Source organism: Dioscorea cayenensis, chromosome 13, assembly GCF_009730915.1.
Source record: "Dioscorea cayenensis subsp. rotundata cultivar TDr96_F1 chromosome 13, TDr96_F1_v2_PseudoChromosome.rev07_lg8_w22 25.fasta, whole genome shotgun sequence".
NCBI classification, from domain to species: domain Eukaryota; kingdom Viridiplantae; phylum Streptophyta; class Magnoliopsida; order Dioscoreales; family Dioscoreaceae; genus Dioscorea; species Dioscorea cayenensis.
This window is the reverse complement of record NC_052483.1, coordinates 7990892-8010152: the sequence shown is the minus strand read 5'-3', so window position 1 is coordinate 8010152 and position 19261 is coordinate 7990892. Positions and strand designations below refer to the sequence as shown.

The 19261-nt window shown below is 35.8% G+C and overlaps 1 protein-coding gene and 2 long non-coding RNA genes across 9 annotated transcripts; all 3 read left to right on the top strand.

Moving 5' to 3' along the window:
- The first annotated feature begins 3919 nt into the window (after window positions 1–3919).
- LOC120274749 lies at window positions 3920–10864 on the top strand. Of its 7 annotated transcripts, none has more exons than XR_005540985.1 (7): window positions 3920–4048; window positions 7240–7363; window positions 8605–8719; window positions 8975–9072; window positions 9365–9444; window positions 9615–9709; window positions 10580–10864. It is a non-coding gene; the product is annotated as an uncharacterized LOC120274749 (long non-coding RNA). The 7 variants fall into 7 exon arrangements; XR_005540986.1 differs by lacking the exon at window positions 3920–4048 and adding an exon at window positions 5772–6031 and having other exon boundaries at window positions 7254–7363; XR_005540981.1 differs by lacking the exon at window positions 3920–4048 and adding an exon at window positions 5772–6031.
- Window positions 10865–11939: 1075 nt separating this feature from the next.
- Window positions 11940–13241, top strand: LOC120274748. The gene is made up of 3 exons (XR_005540980.1): window positions 11940–12574; window positions 12667–12874; window positions 13187–13241. It is a non-coding gene; the product is annotated as an uncharacterized LOC120274748 (long non-coding RNA).
- A 53-nt stretch (window positions 13242–13294) lies between these two features.
- LOC120274668 (peroxisomal membrane protein PEX14-like) lies at window positions 13295–17622 on the top strand. Its single transcript, XM_039281197.1, has 10 exons — window positions 13295–13299; window positions 13382–13493; window positions 13971–14148; window positions 14321–14500; window positions 15683–15927; window positions 16031–16091; window positions 16400–16554; window positions 16725–16920; window positions 17014–17163; window positions 17455–17622. Exons 1-10 carry the CDS (start codon window positions 13295–13297, stop codon window positions 17496–17498), a joined length of 1326 nt encoding a protein of 441 aa, XP_039137131.1. The 3' UTR covers window positions 17499–17622.
- Window positions 17623–19261: the final 1639 nt, after the last annotated feature.

Genomic DNA, 19261 nt, shown 5'->3' with positions numbered 1-19261 from the left:
AATTTTTCATAGTGTGACCACTACAGCTGAATTACGAATATTTTAGTGCTTTTATTTTCACTCCATCTGTGTCATAAATACTTCCTTCTTACCCAAAATAAGATTATGAATTTTTTTTCCTCTAAATCACTCTCTTTAGATTTTTGGATAGCATGACGGAAGGTTTATTCCTATAGATTCCACCGTAACTTTGTTTGAGAAACATTAAATTGGAAAGAGATGGATGGGTGTTTATTTATTTATTTATTTATTATAATTTTTTAGTGCAACAAGGAGCAGAAGCTAAAGAAAAAAAAAAAGAAAACAACTAGAAAACAAGATTAAACCAAAGAGAGAAAGAAACCAGGGAGAGAGAAAAAAAGAAATGAAATTAAAAACAGATGGAAAATCATTATATCAGGCCAATTTTGAAGTATACACAAGAAGCAAAAAATAAAAAAATCTTTGTAATCACTGCATAAATAGTTGAATATATGGAAAGAAAAGACTAGATCATACCTTGTTAAGCCATCTTTGAACCTGATGTGTGAGTTGTTTTCCAGTCCTACTAGCCTCTTCCTGTGTGTGACGGACATCATTCTCCTTGGCAATGAGATCTTCCAATTCATTCTCCACATCAACCAACAATTTGCTTGTGCTTGCGCTTGTAATGATGTAACTAAAATTTTCTTGGAAGGCAGGGAAAGCATCAAGTGCCCCCAAAAATGCATTCACAAAGTCCATTTTTCTCACAGCTAAACCTCACTGATTTGTGGATGGCTGAGAATATGAACATGAACTTCAACATTTAGGTAGGGTCCTATATATGTAATACAGAGTACTCAACAGAATAAAGGAGTTTTTTTTAAGGGATGTTTTGATTTAGTGTTAATTTTTAGTTTTATACTTTTAAAATCTTAAAAATGGCATTTGCATAAATGGTAGTCTTGAGAAAGCATTGCTCAGACAACAAGACTTTGACATTCATCATTTACTTCCCAACCAATGTTTCCAAGAAGAAAGAGACTCGTAATTTCTTACGCATTTCCAAGCAAAATGGTTAACAACTTCATCATAAGTCAAATTTAAGCCAACGACCATTTGATCTATTGGCATCGGGTCCCTTGCGTAGGGTGTTTGCCTCGACTGTCGAGCGCGGCTCTCCGAGTTCGATCCCTATCTCGCTCAAGGTGAGAGCACGGTTCGGTGGTGAGCGCTACTCCCCCACATGTTCCTCCCTAGGTTCCGGCGTTTGTCGCCTTTCTCAAAAAAAAAAAGTCAAATTTAACTGCAAAGTATGGCATGGTGCTAAGGAACTTTTCGCAGAAAATCATGATTGTTAGTGCAACCGTATTATTATTGGCATGATTTGACACATAGTCAAGATGACGTGGCAATCTATGTGACATGGTAAAATTGATGACATGGAGAGTATGGTGACATGGCAAAGAGTCTTGGCTCGCAAGACAAGACATCTTCAAGATCTTGGTGGAGTTATTCAAGACCATATTTAGGAGATATGATTGAAGACTAAATATCGAATGAAGACTAATTGAAGATATAATTTGAAGAATCCTTGATGAAGATTGATTGAAGTCTATTGAAGGCAAGATTTGAGGACCAAACTTGGGTGAATTGAAGATCAAGTTTGGAGAACCTTTGAAGACCAAATTTAGGTGGATTGAAGACTAAGTTTGGCAAGTTTCATGAAGACGCACAAGGACGTGCGCCCCTTTGCGAGGGGACTCGCGTGATGAGGAACCGATAGGCTAGTTCTGCGGCGATCGGGATCGGGAGATTTGATCGCATCGACTCGGACTAAGCATGACCGGGAAGTTGATGGGTCTTGAGGTCGTCCATAGCGTAACTGTAACTCCGGTCAAGTCGCTGATCGGGAGTCATGTTGCAACTTATGTTACTACGAGGAGTTCGCAATGACTAATTTCGGTGAGGTTTTTAAATTAGTAGCCGCGAAGATTCTAAAAAGAGGTATGTGCTATATTTGAGACGTTGAGGCGTCTATATAAGCTACCTTGCTTGTAGATTGTAAGTGTGACTCGTGGGTGTCTCTTGGAGGAGAGTGGGCGAGCACTAGACAATCTAGAGAGGGTAGTGATCTTCATTATTGAGTGAGTGAGTGACAAGTGTTTGTACTCATGTATTTTTATCTCTTTTAGTGGATTGTTTATCTCCGGGCTTGGCCCCCCAAACGTAGGCGAGTGGACGCCGAACTAGGTTACAAATTTTGTGTCTCCTTCTTGTTTTGATTGTGTGAACTTTTTCTGATGGTTTGTGTGAGATCTATGAGTGCTTGAGTGAACTAACAATGATAAACCCAACCTTATCAATTTCGATGGTATTCTTAGTTTAAATGATAAATATATATATATATATATATATAAGCAGTATAATGGAAAAATTTATCTTAATATGTTATAAGTTTAGTGTTAAAGCCAGCATTAACTGATAGGCCCTTACCTCTCATAAGTCTAATTTGATGGCTAAAAATGACATGGTGCTTAAACATTTTTGCAAAAAATGATAAACCCATACCCTTGTAAATTTTGATGATATTATTGATTTAAATGATAAAAATAATCAAATTTTTTAATTAGTATGCCTTCTTACACATAGCACTCGTCTCAATTGATATGAGCCTAAAATAGCAATTAATAATGGAGAAAAGATTGCTCAACGCATACTGTTATTCATCAATGACTTGATGCGCCCTGCGCCCACCTGATTTGATGCGCCCTACCCCCCACCCCCCCAGCAACGGCATACTGTTAGTCATCAATGACTTGATGCGCCTTGCGGCACCCCTGTTAGCCATCAAATTTGACTTATTAAATGACGGATGACAATTCTACTCTAACAACTGACACTCAAAATTATATTAAAAAATATATATAAATTTTTAAAAGATATTTTGATTTAATGTTAATTTTCAGTTTTACACTTTTAAAATCTTAAAAATAATATTTGCGTAAATGGTTAAGTCTTGAGAAAGCATTGCTGAGACATGGTAACCACCACCACCACCACCACTGTTGGCCATCAAATTTGACTTATTTAAGTCATGCTATTCCCAAATGCACCATACTTTCCATTGCCAGTCTACAAGATTTTGATCTTTGATCATTAACTTCCCAACCCACTCTTGTTTTCCAAGAAGAAAGAGCCTCTTAATCTTCAAAATATTTAGTTACAATATTATAATTAAATATTGTAACTAAATATTTTGAATAATATTTATGTTATTTATTATGATAAACTATTTATTTTAACTAATATCCAATTTAATTATCTATTAAATAAAAAATACGCTACAAGTTAAACCTCGTATTGAAATTGACACGTAGGCTGTTGCCTCTCACAAGTCAAATTTGACGGCAAAAATAACATGGTGCTCAACAAGATTCCCGGGAAGAAAGTGATAAACATAAACCCAACAATATGAATTTCCATGAGATTGCATTATACATTCTTGGTTTACATGACAAAGATTGTTAACCTTTAATTAGTATACACACATCTCAAAGGATGAGAGCGTAAATGATAATTAAGACTGGAGAAAGCATTGATCATGACATGGTGTCCACCACCACAACCACTGTTAGTCATCAAATTTGACTTATTTAAGTCATGCTTTATAGTATGCCATTCACAAAAGGCACCTTACTTTTCCATAAACTGCCAATCAACAAGGACTTTGACCTTGATCATTTACTTCCCAACCCTTGTTTTCCAACTAGAAAGAGACTCGTAATTTCTTACCCATTTCCTAGCGACATGGTTAAGAACTTGATCACATTCATTCCTTCCTTGTAAGTTCTTTCATGGAATCATATTTCATATATAATTAATGAGATATAAAATACATACAATCGAAGAGGATTGTGCGTAAGTCCTTGAAATTGAGTAGTATCAACCGCACAGATCATCAAAGTCTTTTTCCTAAGAATTTCCGTGTACGTAGTCATCAATCTATCTGCTTTGAAGGAGAAGCGGAATCGGAGGGGTAGCAGTGGCTGAAGCCCTCCCCAATGCCGGAGGCCCCACTTTTCAAGTAATATAAGATTTTATTTTTTCAATTTTTTATACTTAAATTAATGTAAATAGACTACTTAGACACATAAAATTATGTGATGTAGATGTGTTTTTGTGGTTAGTGGGTCTAGCCATGTAGCACGTGATCCTAACCCACCCAAGTTCAAATCCTCCTTGGTGTATGTATTTTTTTTACATTTTATTTTTTAATTTAAAATTACTAAGATTTCAAAATTTTAATTAAAAAAATTAAAATTTCTTATAAAAATATTAGTAATTTTAAAAAAAATAAATTGATCATTAGACCTAGCAAATATATGATGTATACCTGATAAAAAAAAACCTTTATGAGTTTTTGCTGCAGTATAAAGTATATGTGTATGTCAAATTTACTTCTATGCATGTCAGTAAACACCAAAATAAATAAATAAATCATTGTTCACGTAAGTTGGCTTGCAATACATCAAACTTCCATATAAAAACAATAAATACATCATATTTACGTAATGGCGGTTAAAAACCTTATTGCAGTTAGCCGAGTTACATTTTCAGAGTTGAAATTTATTTAATTAGATGAAGTAAACTCATCATATAAACCATCGTGTAAAAGACAATTAAAAATCAAGTTTCCATCTTATATATATAAAAGTGCTAAAACAATTGTTTGAATTGATAACATGGAGGTTGTGGACATGGATCAACATACAAATCGAGTTGATGATTGAGTTTAGTAGATGTTGTGTCACTGGATGTTGCTCCCTAAATATTTATCCAAGATTAAATGCTAGCAGAAAAGCAGCAAAATTAAAGAAAGAAATAGAGGAATTGATGAAAGAAAAAATTCATCTAAGTGTTCTGGCGAAGAGGAGGCCTTCCCCAATACGGTCATAGATATGCCAATCTCAACCACAATTGTTGGCATAATGATTGGGTCCAATTTGCGTGTTGTCCGTGATTGCCTGACAGATAAAAAATTTGGGATACTTGGGATTTATGGTATGGGAGGGGTTGGCAAATCTACTCTCTTGAAAGAAATTGAAAGGTCCATAGATGATTGGAATATGGGTTTCGATTATATCATTCATGCTAGAGCTTCATATGAACTTCATGTTGAAAATCTCCATGATTGTATAGCTGAACAGTTGCCATTGTGCGAGCCCAGCAGAGAAGCTATTTTCAAGTTTTTGAAATATAAGAACTTCTTATTGTTGCTAGATGATTTATGGGAGGAATTGGACATCACAATTCTTGGAGTTCCTGATCCACATGATGAGAGTGATGTAACAACTCTATACAAGCACAAAGTAGTTTTTACCACTCGATCAAAACAAGTATGTCACTACACTATATTTGGGCTTTAGAGGCAGTTAAACAGAGGGGTTTTAAAAAACCACCTCTATAATAAAATAGAATATTTTTTTTTTATATTTTTAGAGCTGGTTTAGTCCAACCCCTCTACATTAATTTTGTTTTAAAAAATAATTATAAACCCCCCCCCTCTCTCTCTCTCTCTCTCTCTCTCTCTCTCTCTCGCTCTAATTCCTCCGCCCTCTCCTCTTCGAACCCGCCTCCCCAAACCCTTTCCCCCTCTCTCTCGCTCGCTCTAATTCCTCCGCCCTCTACTCTTCGAGCCCGCCTCCCCAAACCCTCTCCCCCTCTTCGTGCCACCCTCAAACCCCGGCCCCCACAATAACCCTCTCGGAACCCTCATCCCTTGGCGGCACTGCAGTGCCTCTCGCCCTCGTTGTCCTCCTCCGCTGCCCTCTCAAGCTAGCCCTCGCCGCCTCCCCCATCTCTTAGTCCGAGGCCCTCCCGGAATCCCTCACCGATGATGAGAAAGTCTGCACACTCAAAGACCACCTCACCTCTGATCCAGACGACATCAAGGAGCTCCGATCGCTACTTGAGCTCAAAGTGAAGACCAATCTACTCCCCGACGCTATCACCATCATCGACCGCCTCATTGCTCTGGAACCTGACGACAAGGACCTCCCCCTCATCGGTCTCTTCTCTCTTCTCCTCCCCCTTCTTCTTACTCTTCCATAGATGTTTATATCCTTGTTCATTGGTAGTCTACTACAAATCACTCTCTAATATGCACTTTTTTCTATCGAGATATCAATGCTCTCGAAGTGAACACTCCTGGAACAATGCATAATCTGCTGAACTACATTAACAAATTAGTGACAATGGAGTTTGTGGGCAATGTTCTCTTTGATGCATACATCAGTTACAATTGACTTGTGAGGAAATGTTTTTTAAGTCCATAATCTATCCACATTATTGTCATTTGTGCTCTATATTCTATTGAATCATGAAATTCTCTCTCTTTTGTAGAAATTATAGTTTTGAGTTAAATATAATAGGTTTCTTTTGGGGGTGTCAATATTAAGATTATATTTAACCTTCACACACACACACACAATATACCACATTGAAACTGTTATTGTTCAACTGATTATTGAACTCAAGCCTCTTGCTTTTTTTGTGAAGTATCATGATGATTGGTATGCCTGATTCTCACTTGCCATCTGCTAAACTTTATAACTTTTTGTGGTACCCTCGTTGACAGCGCCTAACCATCTCTATCTTCTGATTTTTCTATTAAGTAGTTTGTACAGAATAGTTTCTAAGCCTTTTTTTCTTTTTGCATGGCTGATATATTAATCTTTATTTCATGAATTATCATTTTGTAATTGTATGATTTATTTTTGGTTTGATGAGGAGAATAAAGAGGTACAACTTTTGGCTGATGATTTAATGTGGATAGGCTTTGGTTGAGACTCGAGTAGTATTAATATAAGACTATACAATGACATATATATATGAGTTCTGTTTTATGACAGGGTGACTCTTTGATTTTATATTTCTCTACTCTAAAGGATAGAACAAGTATATTTTATTTACTTGATGATGTTGGAATAAAATAAAAGTTTGCTTTGGTACAAAGTTCGAGTTTCACCTAACACTGAAGTTGTAAAATACCAGCAAGTTACTAATTACATTATTCTTTTTAACTTCTATAAAGTGCATGGCTACTTCTGGATGCAATTGGGAATATTGATCATTGAATAGTAGCTAAGCTAATAACATCTTTCTCCTCCATCAGTTATACTTCTTGATATCTTTATCTGGTTTTCCTAGTCTTGCTTCTCCATTCCAACTACTATTTCTTACATTATATTTGGCTGGATGTATCCTCTTATAAAGCAAAAAAGCTACAGGTGTAGTAGCCTCCCCACGGAATGTGACTCCAGAGAAGTCAAAAGGCCAGGGAATGTTATGACCAAACAAGAAAACTGTTGAAGGATGGTTCAATAAGTTGCTGTAAATGGTAAGTACTGTTGCAATATGTAGTTTAAGCACCTAAAGCATAAATACTCATTGTTGGTATATCTTATTATCCAAAAAGATTCTAACCGAGTTCTGTTAGTACAACTTGTTTTTGAGGATTTAAAAACTACTTTCTAAAAAACTCGGCCGGTATAAAATTTATCAATGCTCTTGCCCATTTTTTTTTAAAGTCAGATCTCATCAATAGAGTTGGATGCCCATTGTTCATAACTTATAACAATGGGCATCCAACTCTTTCTAGTCACACTTTGCTAAGTACTCCTCTCTAGTCACACTTTGCTTTATTTCAACTCTTTCTCATAATTAGATAATTGAGATTATATTGTGAATATTTATATTTCATTTTCAAGATATTACAAACAAATTTTAAAAAAAATAGAAATTTGCTGGGAAGTTTGCGAAGGTTGTAGGTGCCCAGTACTTTTAGTGCAGCAAGATCATAGCTCTTGCTGCTGATTCTTCTTCATCATAAGCACCAAGATAAACTTAAAAATATCACTGAATTTGATTATATATATACAATAAAAGTGTAATTAATTAGTACCTTGTTTTCCTTCTTTTGTGTGTTGCATTCCAAGAACCTTTTGTCCCAGAGGTGTGTTTCAAACCTACCTGTCCATCTATGTCTGCAAAAACAAATTCAATTCCCATTTTATTCAAAATTTAGCAAATAAATTCTTTGTCTTCTGTTTGTCTTCTTTTTTATCAAATTCCCATGCAAATTTGATTCCCACATGGCTCACATTCCCATGAACCATGGGAACGAGAAACCTTCCGAGTCCACTTACAGGCAAATGCAACAGAAAATAAAGTTACCATTATAACCCATCATTTTAGAATTCATTCCACTAGTTCAAATATTCTTTACCATTATATTCCAACCTTAGATATTTCACTAAAATGACAAAATTCCCTTGCCTTCCTAAAATGACCAAACTACTAAAATGCATTTATCTTTTACCCATGGAAGTTACCAATTTTATGTGTTTTATTATCATTCAAAAATTGTATACAAGGGTATTTAGATAATTCACAGATTAGTAATATTATATTCGGATCCAAACAAGTTACTGTAACACATCGATCATAGTGATCCCTGTATTTCACATTCCCAAGAATGTGTATCCATGTTACGCCACCACATTCCATGAACCAAATGAGCCTTGTTGTATATAATCTGAATGATTCCTTCCACTAATTCCTTCTCTTGTATTTTTGCAGCTATTACCTGATATGGAAATCAATCTCCTTGCTCAAGTCATGAGCCTTGTTCAATAACAGCTCAATCTCCTGCCTTCCAGACAAATTAGCCAGGGCAGAGCTGCTGAAAGAAATGGTAACTAACAAACATTGAGAAATTGATATCGGATTGAACCACAGCTGAATTTATAAACCTACTTTTGTCTGGCGGTTGTAGTTCTGCTTGCAGTTTTTCTCAATGTAGATCCTCTGGTAATGTAGATGAATTTGTTCATATGATCTGCTTCAACAGATGATGATGCTTTCATTTCTTGTCTTCTTCCACCAGTGTGTCATGGAATAAGAACAATTACTTTGAAATGAAACTGCAGACGTCTGACTTCTTCTGCAGGTGGTGATGAGTCAAGAGTCATGTGCATGGGCACCTACAAGGGATACTAGAACTGCAAAACTACATTAATAAGCATAGCAAATATGATTTATGTGTGGGTAAGTTAAACTGAATACATTGATTATTGGCGTTTCATTAAACTGACTTCAGTGTACAAAGATGCAGATCCTTGATTGATGATGCTGATTTGGTAAACTGAATCCAGTTTTAAAAGATAGAAAATGAATGTGCTTATTATTCTTTATTCCTCTGCAACTGGTAAATAGAAATGTATTCTTGTTTCTAAATGGTAGCAGAAATAGTGATTATGATGAGTTGACTAGATGCTACCGTGTGCTTGGAAACTTGCTTTTGATTAATTTGATTACAATAAACTTTCCCATTATGCAGAGCATGGAACTTAAGATGATTGTAGAGTACATTATCGCAGATGGATAGGTTTGAGTATTTGTTGCAAGTAAGCGAGCGTGGTAAGTCTCTTCTGTTATTTTCTTCCATAAATTGGCATGCATGTGATCTGAGAAATGTTGGCAAAGATTTTTCAGGTTTTCATTTATTAGCCAACACATCACATTATTTGATTCAAGGGGTAATTGATTGACTCATCAGCTTCTATTTAATGGCATGCATATTTAAACAGGAAAAGCTAGAAATGTTAAACAAGTTGCGTATCCACTGTTGCAGTCACACTCATGATCAAAAGCCCCTGTTTTTATGCAGTCACCTCCTCTAGAGGTACTCCACAAACATGAATTAGAGAATGATATTGTTGCTAAACAAATAAACCCCACATTGTTGCTGCTATCAATACCCCACATAGTTCTAAAAAAAAAAAAAATGAGAATGATAATGCTCATTTTTTTGAACTAATTATGATATGCTTGATTATCAAAATAGATTACTAGTTGTTTTTTGTTCTCAAGTTTCTCTGCTTGTTTGTTGGTTGATTATTGTATTTGGTATTCATATTACGGCCAAAATGTGATCTTTGTGCTCTTATTTGTTGTTGTTCTTCATTGTCAAGTTTCTATTGCAGCCAAAATATTATCTTTGAACTTGTTGAAATGTGTTGTTGATTTTAACTCTCTATTTGTTTGTCAACATGGTTTTCTAATTTGGTATTGTTAATGGTAGAGAAAATGTAATCTTTTGTGCTTTGATAAATTGTTAATTCTTCAGTGTCAAGTTCCAATTCCAGTGGAAATATTATATTTGAACTTGTTGATATATGTTCTTGTTTTTTACTTTTTCTTTATCTTGTCAACTTGGTTTTCTTATTTGGTATTGTTATTGCAGTCGGAATGTAATCTTTGAACTGATTGATTTGTGGTCGTATGTTGTTCTTATTGATTCCCTAATTTCTATGGCAGTCCAAATTTTATCTTGTATTGATGTTTGCACACAATTATTTTACCCATGCTTGTTAAGAAGACTTTGAATTCCTAATGTTCTTGACTTCCAAAGCCTGCCAACTGAACATTATTTATTGGCAACCATTTAACTTCTTGTTACTGGCTTTCATGATGAAGCAATGATTAGAAACAAGTAGCTATTCTGAATTTGTTGCCTGGAATAAGTAAGCATCATTTTGCATAAATTTTGCAGAGTAGGATGATTGGGATGATGATGATGATGTGAATGATGACTTCTTATCTCAGTTGAAGAATGAGCTTGATAGCAACTTTGAGAAGAAATAGACTGGAGTAATGAAGCCTGAGAACTGATGAATCAATTGCCTGTCTTCTTAGCAATTCTCTCTTAAAGATCAGTTGTTGTGCCAAACTAAGCAGTTCTTTTTATGTAAACCAGAATCTATAACATGTTTTAGGTTTCTAATCAAGAGATTCCAAACCCTTGGGCTATGGTTTAATATAGCTTATTTATCAAAGAATCCAGAGTTCGTATTTTATTTTCCTTTTTAAGCCGGTGGGTTGAATTAGTAGTTTATTTTGTCAAAAAAAAAAAATCCGAATTTATGTGTATTTTACTATTTATTTTGTAAAGTAAAAATAAAATGTGAGTTTTTAATGGGTTAAAAGCAGGTTTTTAAATGATGAAATAATATTTATTCAATTAAAAACTAATTATTAGGCATGTTTTTGAGGGGGTTATATTTTAATTGTTGAGGTGGTTATAACCGCCTCAAGTATGAGTGTTGGTAAAACTTTATTAATCGTAGAGGCGGTTATAACCGCCTCTAAAACTATAGCTAGAGTTTTAAAATTTTAATTGTAGAGGCGGTTATAACCACTTCTAAAACTATTTAAATTAGATGCTCTTATAAATTGTAGAGGCGCCTCTATAAGTAAAATATCTTTCGAGGCAGTTAAAAACCACTTCCTTACCTATTAATTTACGTATCAAACCCGTTCCGGCTTAATACGAGCCGATTTAGAGACGGGTGAAAAATTCACCGCTAAAGCTATAGAGACGGTTTTAACCGCCACTATAGGTCTTGAAAACCGCCTCTACAACTATTTTTTAGTGTAGTGTGTGATTGCATGAAAGCTCACAAGAAGATCAAATTGGAATGCTAAGACAGAGATGAAGGGGGGCAGCTTTTCAAAGAAAATTTAGTGATGGATTTGGAAGGTAAATCTTGTATAGAGGAAGCAGCAAAAGAGGTGGTCAATTTATGTGGTGGTTTGCCACTAGCTCTTATAGTGGTTGGGTGGGCTATGTCAAACAAGACAGCAACAGCAGAGTGGAATCTCATGTTCGATCAGCTGCAGGGTAGGCTTTCCTCAAGTTTATGTGAATCAATGTTTTTATATTTGAAAGGCAGTTATGACAGTCTACACTACGTCATTTATGGGCTTTAGAGGCAATTAAATAGAGGGGTTTTAAAAAATCACCTCTATAATAAATAAGATATATTTTTTTTTAATTTTTAGAGTCGGTTTAGTTAAACCCCTCTACATTAATTTTGGTTTTAAAAAATAATTAAAAAAACCATCCCCTCTCTCTCTCTCTCTCTCTCTCTCTCGCCCTAATTCCTCCGCCCTCGCCTCTTCGTGCCCGCCTCCCCAAACCCTCTACCCCTCCACCCTCAAACTCCGGCCCCACGACAACCCTCTCAGAACCCTCATCCCCTCCGCCACTGCGGCAACTGCTCTCTCCCTCGCTGCCCTCCTCAGCCGCCTTCTCAAGCCATCCCTCGCCACCGCCCCTATCTCTCAGTCCGAGACCCTCCCGGAATCACTCACCGACGATGAGAAAGTCCGCGCACTCGAAGACCACCTCACCTCTGATCCAGACGGCAAAACTCCCTACTCTTCTGCCTCACCTCCGGCGTGAGAAAGGGTTAGGGTTCCGGTGAGCTACATCAATGAGGGTGAAGAAACAGAAGAGACACCGCAAGGCGGAGAGGTTCTACTCAGTGCGCTTTGGATTCTGTGAACCCTACAAGGTCCTCTGTGATGGTACCTTCGTTCACCACCTCCTTCTCCATAGCCTCGTTCCTACGGACAACGCTCTCCAGCATCTCCTCGGAGCCCGTGTGCTACTTTTCTCCTCTCGCTGAGTCGTTGCTGAGCTCCAAGTGCTTGGTGAATCCCACTCTGAAGCTCTCAATGCCGCTCGCCAGCTTGTCACCATGAGGTTGCCCTCTTCACAGGATTTCTCTCTGTTCATGCCTTTTTTATTGTTTTGATACGATTAAGGCATATGTTGTGCTGGTTTTGTTGTTCCAGATGAGACCATGAGAAGAGGGTGAGCGCCACTGCGTGCATAGAATCGATCATCGGAAAGTCGAATCTCAAGCACTTCTTTGTGCCCACGCAGGACGCTAATCTTCGAATGATTTCTTGTTGTCATTATTTAGACCTCTTTGATTTTTTTTTTTATGTTAATTGCAGATTTTGGTGGAACTATTCTTTTGATTACCATATAGTTTTTTTGGTACGAGTTTGCAAATCTACTGATATGATTTTATCAGGAACCTTAGAAATATGCCTGATTTTTCATAATTGTTATTTCATATTGTGTGTGTATTATAAATTGATAAAATTTTGTTAAGAAATCTCTATAGTATCTGTTTGTATGTATTATAATAAATTTTAGCAGGTTTTTGCAAGTAAGATCTTTGAGGACACATGATTCATTGATATTCTTGGATTTTTTTGGTCTTTGAAGTTTTTTTCATATAAATTACATGAGATTCTTTGGTGTGTGATGGTTGTATGTTTTTTTACTCTCTATGCATCTTTGCAGGGTGCTCTTAAGCATTCATTCGGGACATGCTAAGCATTGGTGGAAGGGTGCATGGTTTGGGGAAAAAAATTGCTCCGATGAAATTTATTTGAAGCTACGCACTAGTACATGCAGTTGATAATTTATATTTTTTTATCTTCATTTTGATTGTCATAATTTATTCATTAGCTATTGTGAAGTAGGTTATTAATGAAGATCTATATTTTTTTGGGTGAAGAGATACTTAGCAAGCGAGTGGTACATTTGTGGGAATGTGTTGGTGAAGGTCGATGTCCGCTTGTTTGTCACTCTTATAAGATTTGATGAGGTACAGTTCATCTCTTAAGTGAAGAATATATTCTTTTTTTGGTCACGATGACTTTAACCACATTTTGTAATGGTATTTCGAGGGCCTTGTACAATATTTAGTTTTTGTAACTGGAAGCAAAATTTTTTTCAATTCTAAAAGAAGATGCAATTTCTAGTATTCAAATTAGAAGTGTCTTATTAATTGTAGCTTTACATTAAGCAAGTATATCCTAGAAACTAGTATTCAAATCAAATGTAGCATATTGGATGCACTGCTTTTCCTTTGTTTAATTGCTAACAAAATAAAGCACGGCCGAAGTCAGAATTTGATAATAATTTTTCAGTCAATTTCCAGAATTGGCATTAAGAATTACTCCTCTTAAGTCTTAACTATTTTACTTTGACAAAACTCAATTTACTGAGCCAGTTTCCTTGCATAATTTTGTTGATAATGCTTTAGTTGCTAACTCGCCTCATTCTTTCATATTTCATGCAGGTTTATGTTGATCATTTCAAATGCAACAAGAAGCTGATACGAGAGTATCCAAATCTGTTCAACTACACCAAAGACATATACCAAACCAAAGGCATGAACAGCTCCGTTAACATGGAACACATTATGTTTGATTCCTTACTTTCCAGTTTCAGTTCATCCATTGCCATGGTCAATGAGGGTATATAATCTTAGGCATGAGAAAAAATAATTGGCAAAATTTATTCTAACTACTAAACTCTGTCATCTTTTTTGCCTTTTGAAGTATAAACACCAGTAATGAAAAATTTGACCATCTTTCTCATCATCTTCTTCACACTAGAAAACTCATTAACCTGTGCATTGCTTGAAAGGGATATTGCCAACCTCCATGTCCAAGACAAGCTCCTTCTCTCATCAGCTTTGGCCCCTGAAAGCATCACCTTCGACACCGATGGCAAAGGCCCCTACACTGGCATCTCTAATGGCCATATACTCAAATGGAGAGGCTGTAGTCTTGGTTGGCAAGAGTTTGCCACCACTTCAAACATCAGGTATATATATATATATATATAATACAGATACATATATAACTACTTAAGATAATATCTTATGAATTTTTTACTATTGTTTTAATTACTGTATTTTCAGGACAAGTAACTATGATAGCATAAAATATTTCCATGTAAGTTTAGAGAGTAAATATGGGAGGCCATTGGGGTTGCAGTTTAATAAAGGCACCGGTGATCTTTACATCACTGATGCTTATTTTGGATTATTAACTATTGGACTTGAGGGAGGAGAGGTAGCACAGGTTGCTGTAGCTACTATGGCTGTTGATGATCAACCATTTGGGCTCACTAATGGTTTGGATGTTGATCAACAGAATGACATGGTTTATTTCACTGATAACAGTACTCATTTCCAAAGAAAATGAATTATTCTAATTTATGGTTTTCTTTTTTTTTTCTTTTTATTATTAATGCTGTTAGCTCTTTGAAAATCTTCTTCATTATTCTCAAATTAAAGAAAATAATATATGTGATATGAAAAATTAAAACCCAAGTGCACCAACTGAATCATTACTTGTTGCATCTGATTCAGGTCATCAGCTTATAAATGGGGTATTGTTTCAGTTTCCTTACTTTCCAGTTTCAGTTCATCCATTGTCATTGCCAATGAGGGTATATAATGAAAATGAATAGGGTCCACACTTGATCACATTCACAAGTCAAGATTCTGAGACCAAAAATACAATGCACGGGCATTAGCTTTAACATGTGACACATGCCCATCAACCTCAAATTTGGATCCCATTATATGCATGCATCTTTTGACCCTCAAATAGTTATCAGTTAGCCCTACCATGTGTCTCTCACTTGTTTATTTTCTTTTCTGCAGATAAACCTATCATGTGCAGTAAACTTACTAGTATATTTTGCAATACTTTAAATGTCTACATTAAACTAGTTATACTAGCCACTAGCTTATGTTAAAAGGTTCCTTATCTGTTGTATGATCATTGTTATCATTAAATGTTATGACTTCTACCAAGAAAAAAAAAATTCGATTTTTTTTAACTTGCGAGTACAGAATTTAGGTTTTAGCTTGGTACTATTTTTGGGTTTTTCATCTGAGATATGAAATTGGAGAATCGGTATCGGTATGATGCTTTATGAGGAAGAGGAAGTCCTAATTGTATTTTATTGTTGTTTCTTTCTTGATTTTGATTTCAGAGAGCAATCCATTGAACCCAATGAGCAATGGAGGTGAGAGTGTTAAAGAAGAGGTGTCCCATGAATCTTCTGGAAGGCCACCATTTGCTATCCCGCAATCGATGAGGGAGGAGCAAGTGCAAAATGCTGTCAATTTTTTATCTCATCCCAAAGTAAAGGGCTCTCCAGTGATTTTCCGGTGTGCTTTCCTCGAAAAGAAAGGCCTTTCAAAAGAGGAAATTGATGAGGCCTTCCGCCGTGTTCCTGTAAGCCTTATATCATCTGACAGTGTGCTTGTTTTTGGTGGTATAATTCTTCATGGTTTTTATAAGTTCTTACTATTGGATTTGGTTTTGTGATGACTTGCAGGATTCAGCACCTTCAAATGCCGCAGGTGCAGGGACTAACACCACAAACCAAGCTAATCAAGGTGATCATAAGTGTTTCTCTGTTTGCGCATAACAACTATTGTTGCTTAAATTTTGGTGGAAAAAAAACAGGGTTCTTTTTCTATGGATTTCAAATTTTGTTTATTTGTTTCTCAATATGTGACATAAAATTGATGCATTGAATGCATATAATGTATCTGCTTGCAAGGTTGCGTTTATATTGTAGCTTCTATTATTTTAACATTGTCTCTCCATGAGTAGTTTTCTTCAGAAATATTTAGCATTTATCACGCCTTTCTTGACATGGAGGTCTGTGGATTATAAATTCTGATTTTCTATTTCCTTACAGTAAGCCAGCCCAATCCATCTCCAGCCTTGCAGCCTGTTGCTGGTGGTTCTTCTCTGGGTGCTAGTTTGCAGCAACCCCGGCTTCAGTGGAACCATGCTTTGTTTGCAATAGGTGTTCTTACTGCTTCTAGAGCAGCAACTGGTGTTCTTTTTAAGGTATCACATAACTCTTTACCCAAAAACTGCGTTCGCATTTATATTATCTTTGTGGTCTATCCAGCAATTGCTTCTGGAGCAGAAACTGCTTTTGCATTTATTCATCTTGTGCAATTTATGACAGTTTGTTTTGTTTATAATGCATTGTGTTCCTTGTTTTTTCCTTGTAGAAAATGGTTGTTCCTAGGCTGCAATCTTTGGTTCAGAGGGTTGTTGAAAAAGATAGAGAATCCAAAAAGGAAGTAGAATTGAAGAGCAGCCTTGCTGAAGAAGCTGCAGAAGCTGCAAAAGCTGCAAAAGCTGCCGCTTCTGCAGCTGCTATTGTGGCTAAGGCAGATCAAGAATTAGTAAATGCAAAAAATGAAGGTCCTACATTTTTTTAATCTTTTTGGTTCAATCATATATTTCTTATATGGCTTTTAAAAAAAATTTATCATTTTTCATTCCATGTATCTGTAGAGAGGAAGCGTCTTGAACTTTTTATGGAGATGATGGATATGCAAATGAAGGAGATGAAATCCATGTCCAAATCTATTCGAGAATTGGAAATGAGAACAGAGAATGGCCGATATGAGGATAAATCGATAGGAGTGCATTCAATGGGCAATGGTATGTTAATCAGATAGGTATATAGGTATTCATCTCTGCATCTTGATATGCATCTTGCTGGGAAGTTTCCCTCCTATCTGGGGCCCTTTCTTTGGGTCTCTTTGTGTTGGATGTATTTTCTTTATTTTCAGTCATGTGTGTAGGTTTAATGACTTCCAAAAATAGTACCAAGCTAAAACCTAAATTCCGCTTAGTATAGTTTTGTATTGTGTGTATGTTTTATTTGGTCATTCTAAATACAAGATTGGATTTTGATTGAATAAAATTGGATTTTGTTTAATATTTTTGCAGATTTTGGAGAATTTATGGTTAAAGATCAAGAGGGTTCAAGATGAGAGGATACATGAAGCTTTTTTACTTTGTGTAATTAACTCAAAAAATATTTTTTAATGAAAGTACACAAATAGTGTAAAACACTTATATTTTGTTATTACTCAAAATACATTACACTTTAATTCATAACATGTCAATAATGGTCAATGAAATTGAATTTAGTATATTTTTGTATATAATGAAAATTTTATGTTTTTAATTTACAGGTTAACAAATTTATTTATTATTAATTGGAAAAAAATTAAAATTTAATTCAATTCAATGAACAAATTTAGAGGTGATTATAACCACCTTTAAAAGTATGAACATGCAAGATATTATTAGCTATAGAGGCGGTTATAACCGCCTCTACTAATAATTTTTAGAGGTGGTTATAACCACCTCTAAAACGATTAATGAAAAATTAGTAACTATAGAAGCGGTTATAACCGCCTTTACCACGTATAAGAAAGTAATGAAAACTTAGTAGTTATAGAGACGGTTATAACCGCCTCTATAACTATTGAAAGGTAAAGAAAACTTAATAGCTATAGAGACGGTTATAACCGCCTCTAAAACTATTGGAAGGTAATGAAAACTTAGTAGCTATAGAGGCGGTTATAACCGCCTCTACTCTTGTTATTAAAAACCGCTTCCGTAAATAAAACTTACCCCAACGGTTGGTACAAACCGGCTCTAAAGTGTAGAGCCGGCTTGATACGAGACGGTTTAGAGGCGGGTAAAAAAACCAACACTATACCTATAAAGGCGGTTATAACCACCTCTATAGGGCTTTAAAACCGCCTCAAAAACACTTTTTTGGTGTAGTGCTAGTCAATAAAACCCTTCAACAGTGTTTCTTATATTTCTGCTTGTGGCCTAAAAAAAAGCTCATCTCAACTGAAGATATAATTAAATGTTGGTTAGGGTTTGGACTGATCTCCTGCTTTGATTCTTTATCTGAAGCTTACATGCATGGATGCTATATCCTTGAAATCTTGGAGGATGCAAGTTTGGTAGTAACTCATGATAATAAAAGAGTAGCTAAGGTACATGAAATAATACATGGCATGGTCCAATGGATAGCCATAGGAGTTGGGGGTGCTAGCAACAAGCCATGGTTTGTTAGACAAAACATTAATGTAGAACAGTTATCATTGGAGGAGGTGGAGACATGGTTTGAGCTGGAACGAGTGTCAATAGTCAACTGTGATATGAATTGTTTGCCTCAGTTGCAGTTTGAGTGCCCAAGCCTCTTGAGTTTGAACATTCAGCATAATCAAAGACTAGAAAATCTGCCAAAAATCTTTCTTAGACAAATGCCAAATCTCACATACTTGAATATATCTTCCACTAGAATTCATGAGCTCCCAATTGAGATCATCACACATTTGTTTAACCTTGAGTTTCTTGACATATCACGCACAAAAATCAAATCACTTCCGCAAGAGCTGGGAAATTTGAAAAAATTGAAATACCTTTTTTGTGGATATCTGTTTCTAGGCAAATTACAGGCTGGGCTATTATCAAATTTGTACAGTCTACAGGTGCTTGACCTATATCCATATGGGTATGTAGAACCAAAGGAATTGGAGATACTGAGAGGCTTGAAAGGTATAGGAATGTGTGCATCTTCTTATGAGATCCTCCAACAACTCTCCCACCTGCCAATTGTCAATATTAATATTCAAGAAATTGAAGGCTTGCGGACACTTCAACTTAGTAGTTTAACAATTGAAGGTCATGGGTGGCCGAAGAGATATCAAATCAGATCATGCACTACCAT

Excerpts from the sequence above, each read along its gene's own strand:
- LOC120274668 (XM_039281197.1), top strand. Across the intron at positions 15,928-16,030 it reads AGGCCTTCCGCCGTGTTCCT|GATTCAGCACCTTCAAATGC; the intron begins GTAAGCCTTATA and ends GATGACTTGCAG. Across the intron at positions 16,921-17,013 it reads AGTAAATGCAAAAAATGAAG|AGAGGAAGCGTCTTGAACTT; the intron begins GTCCTACATTTT and ends ATGTATCTGTAG.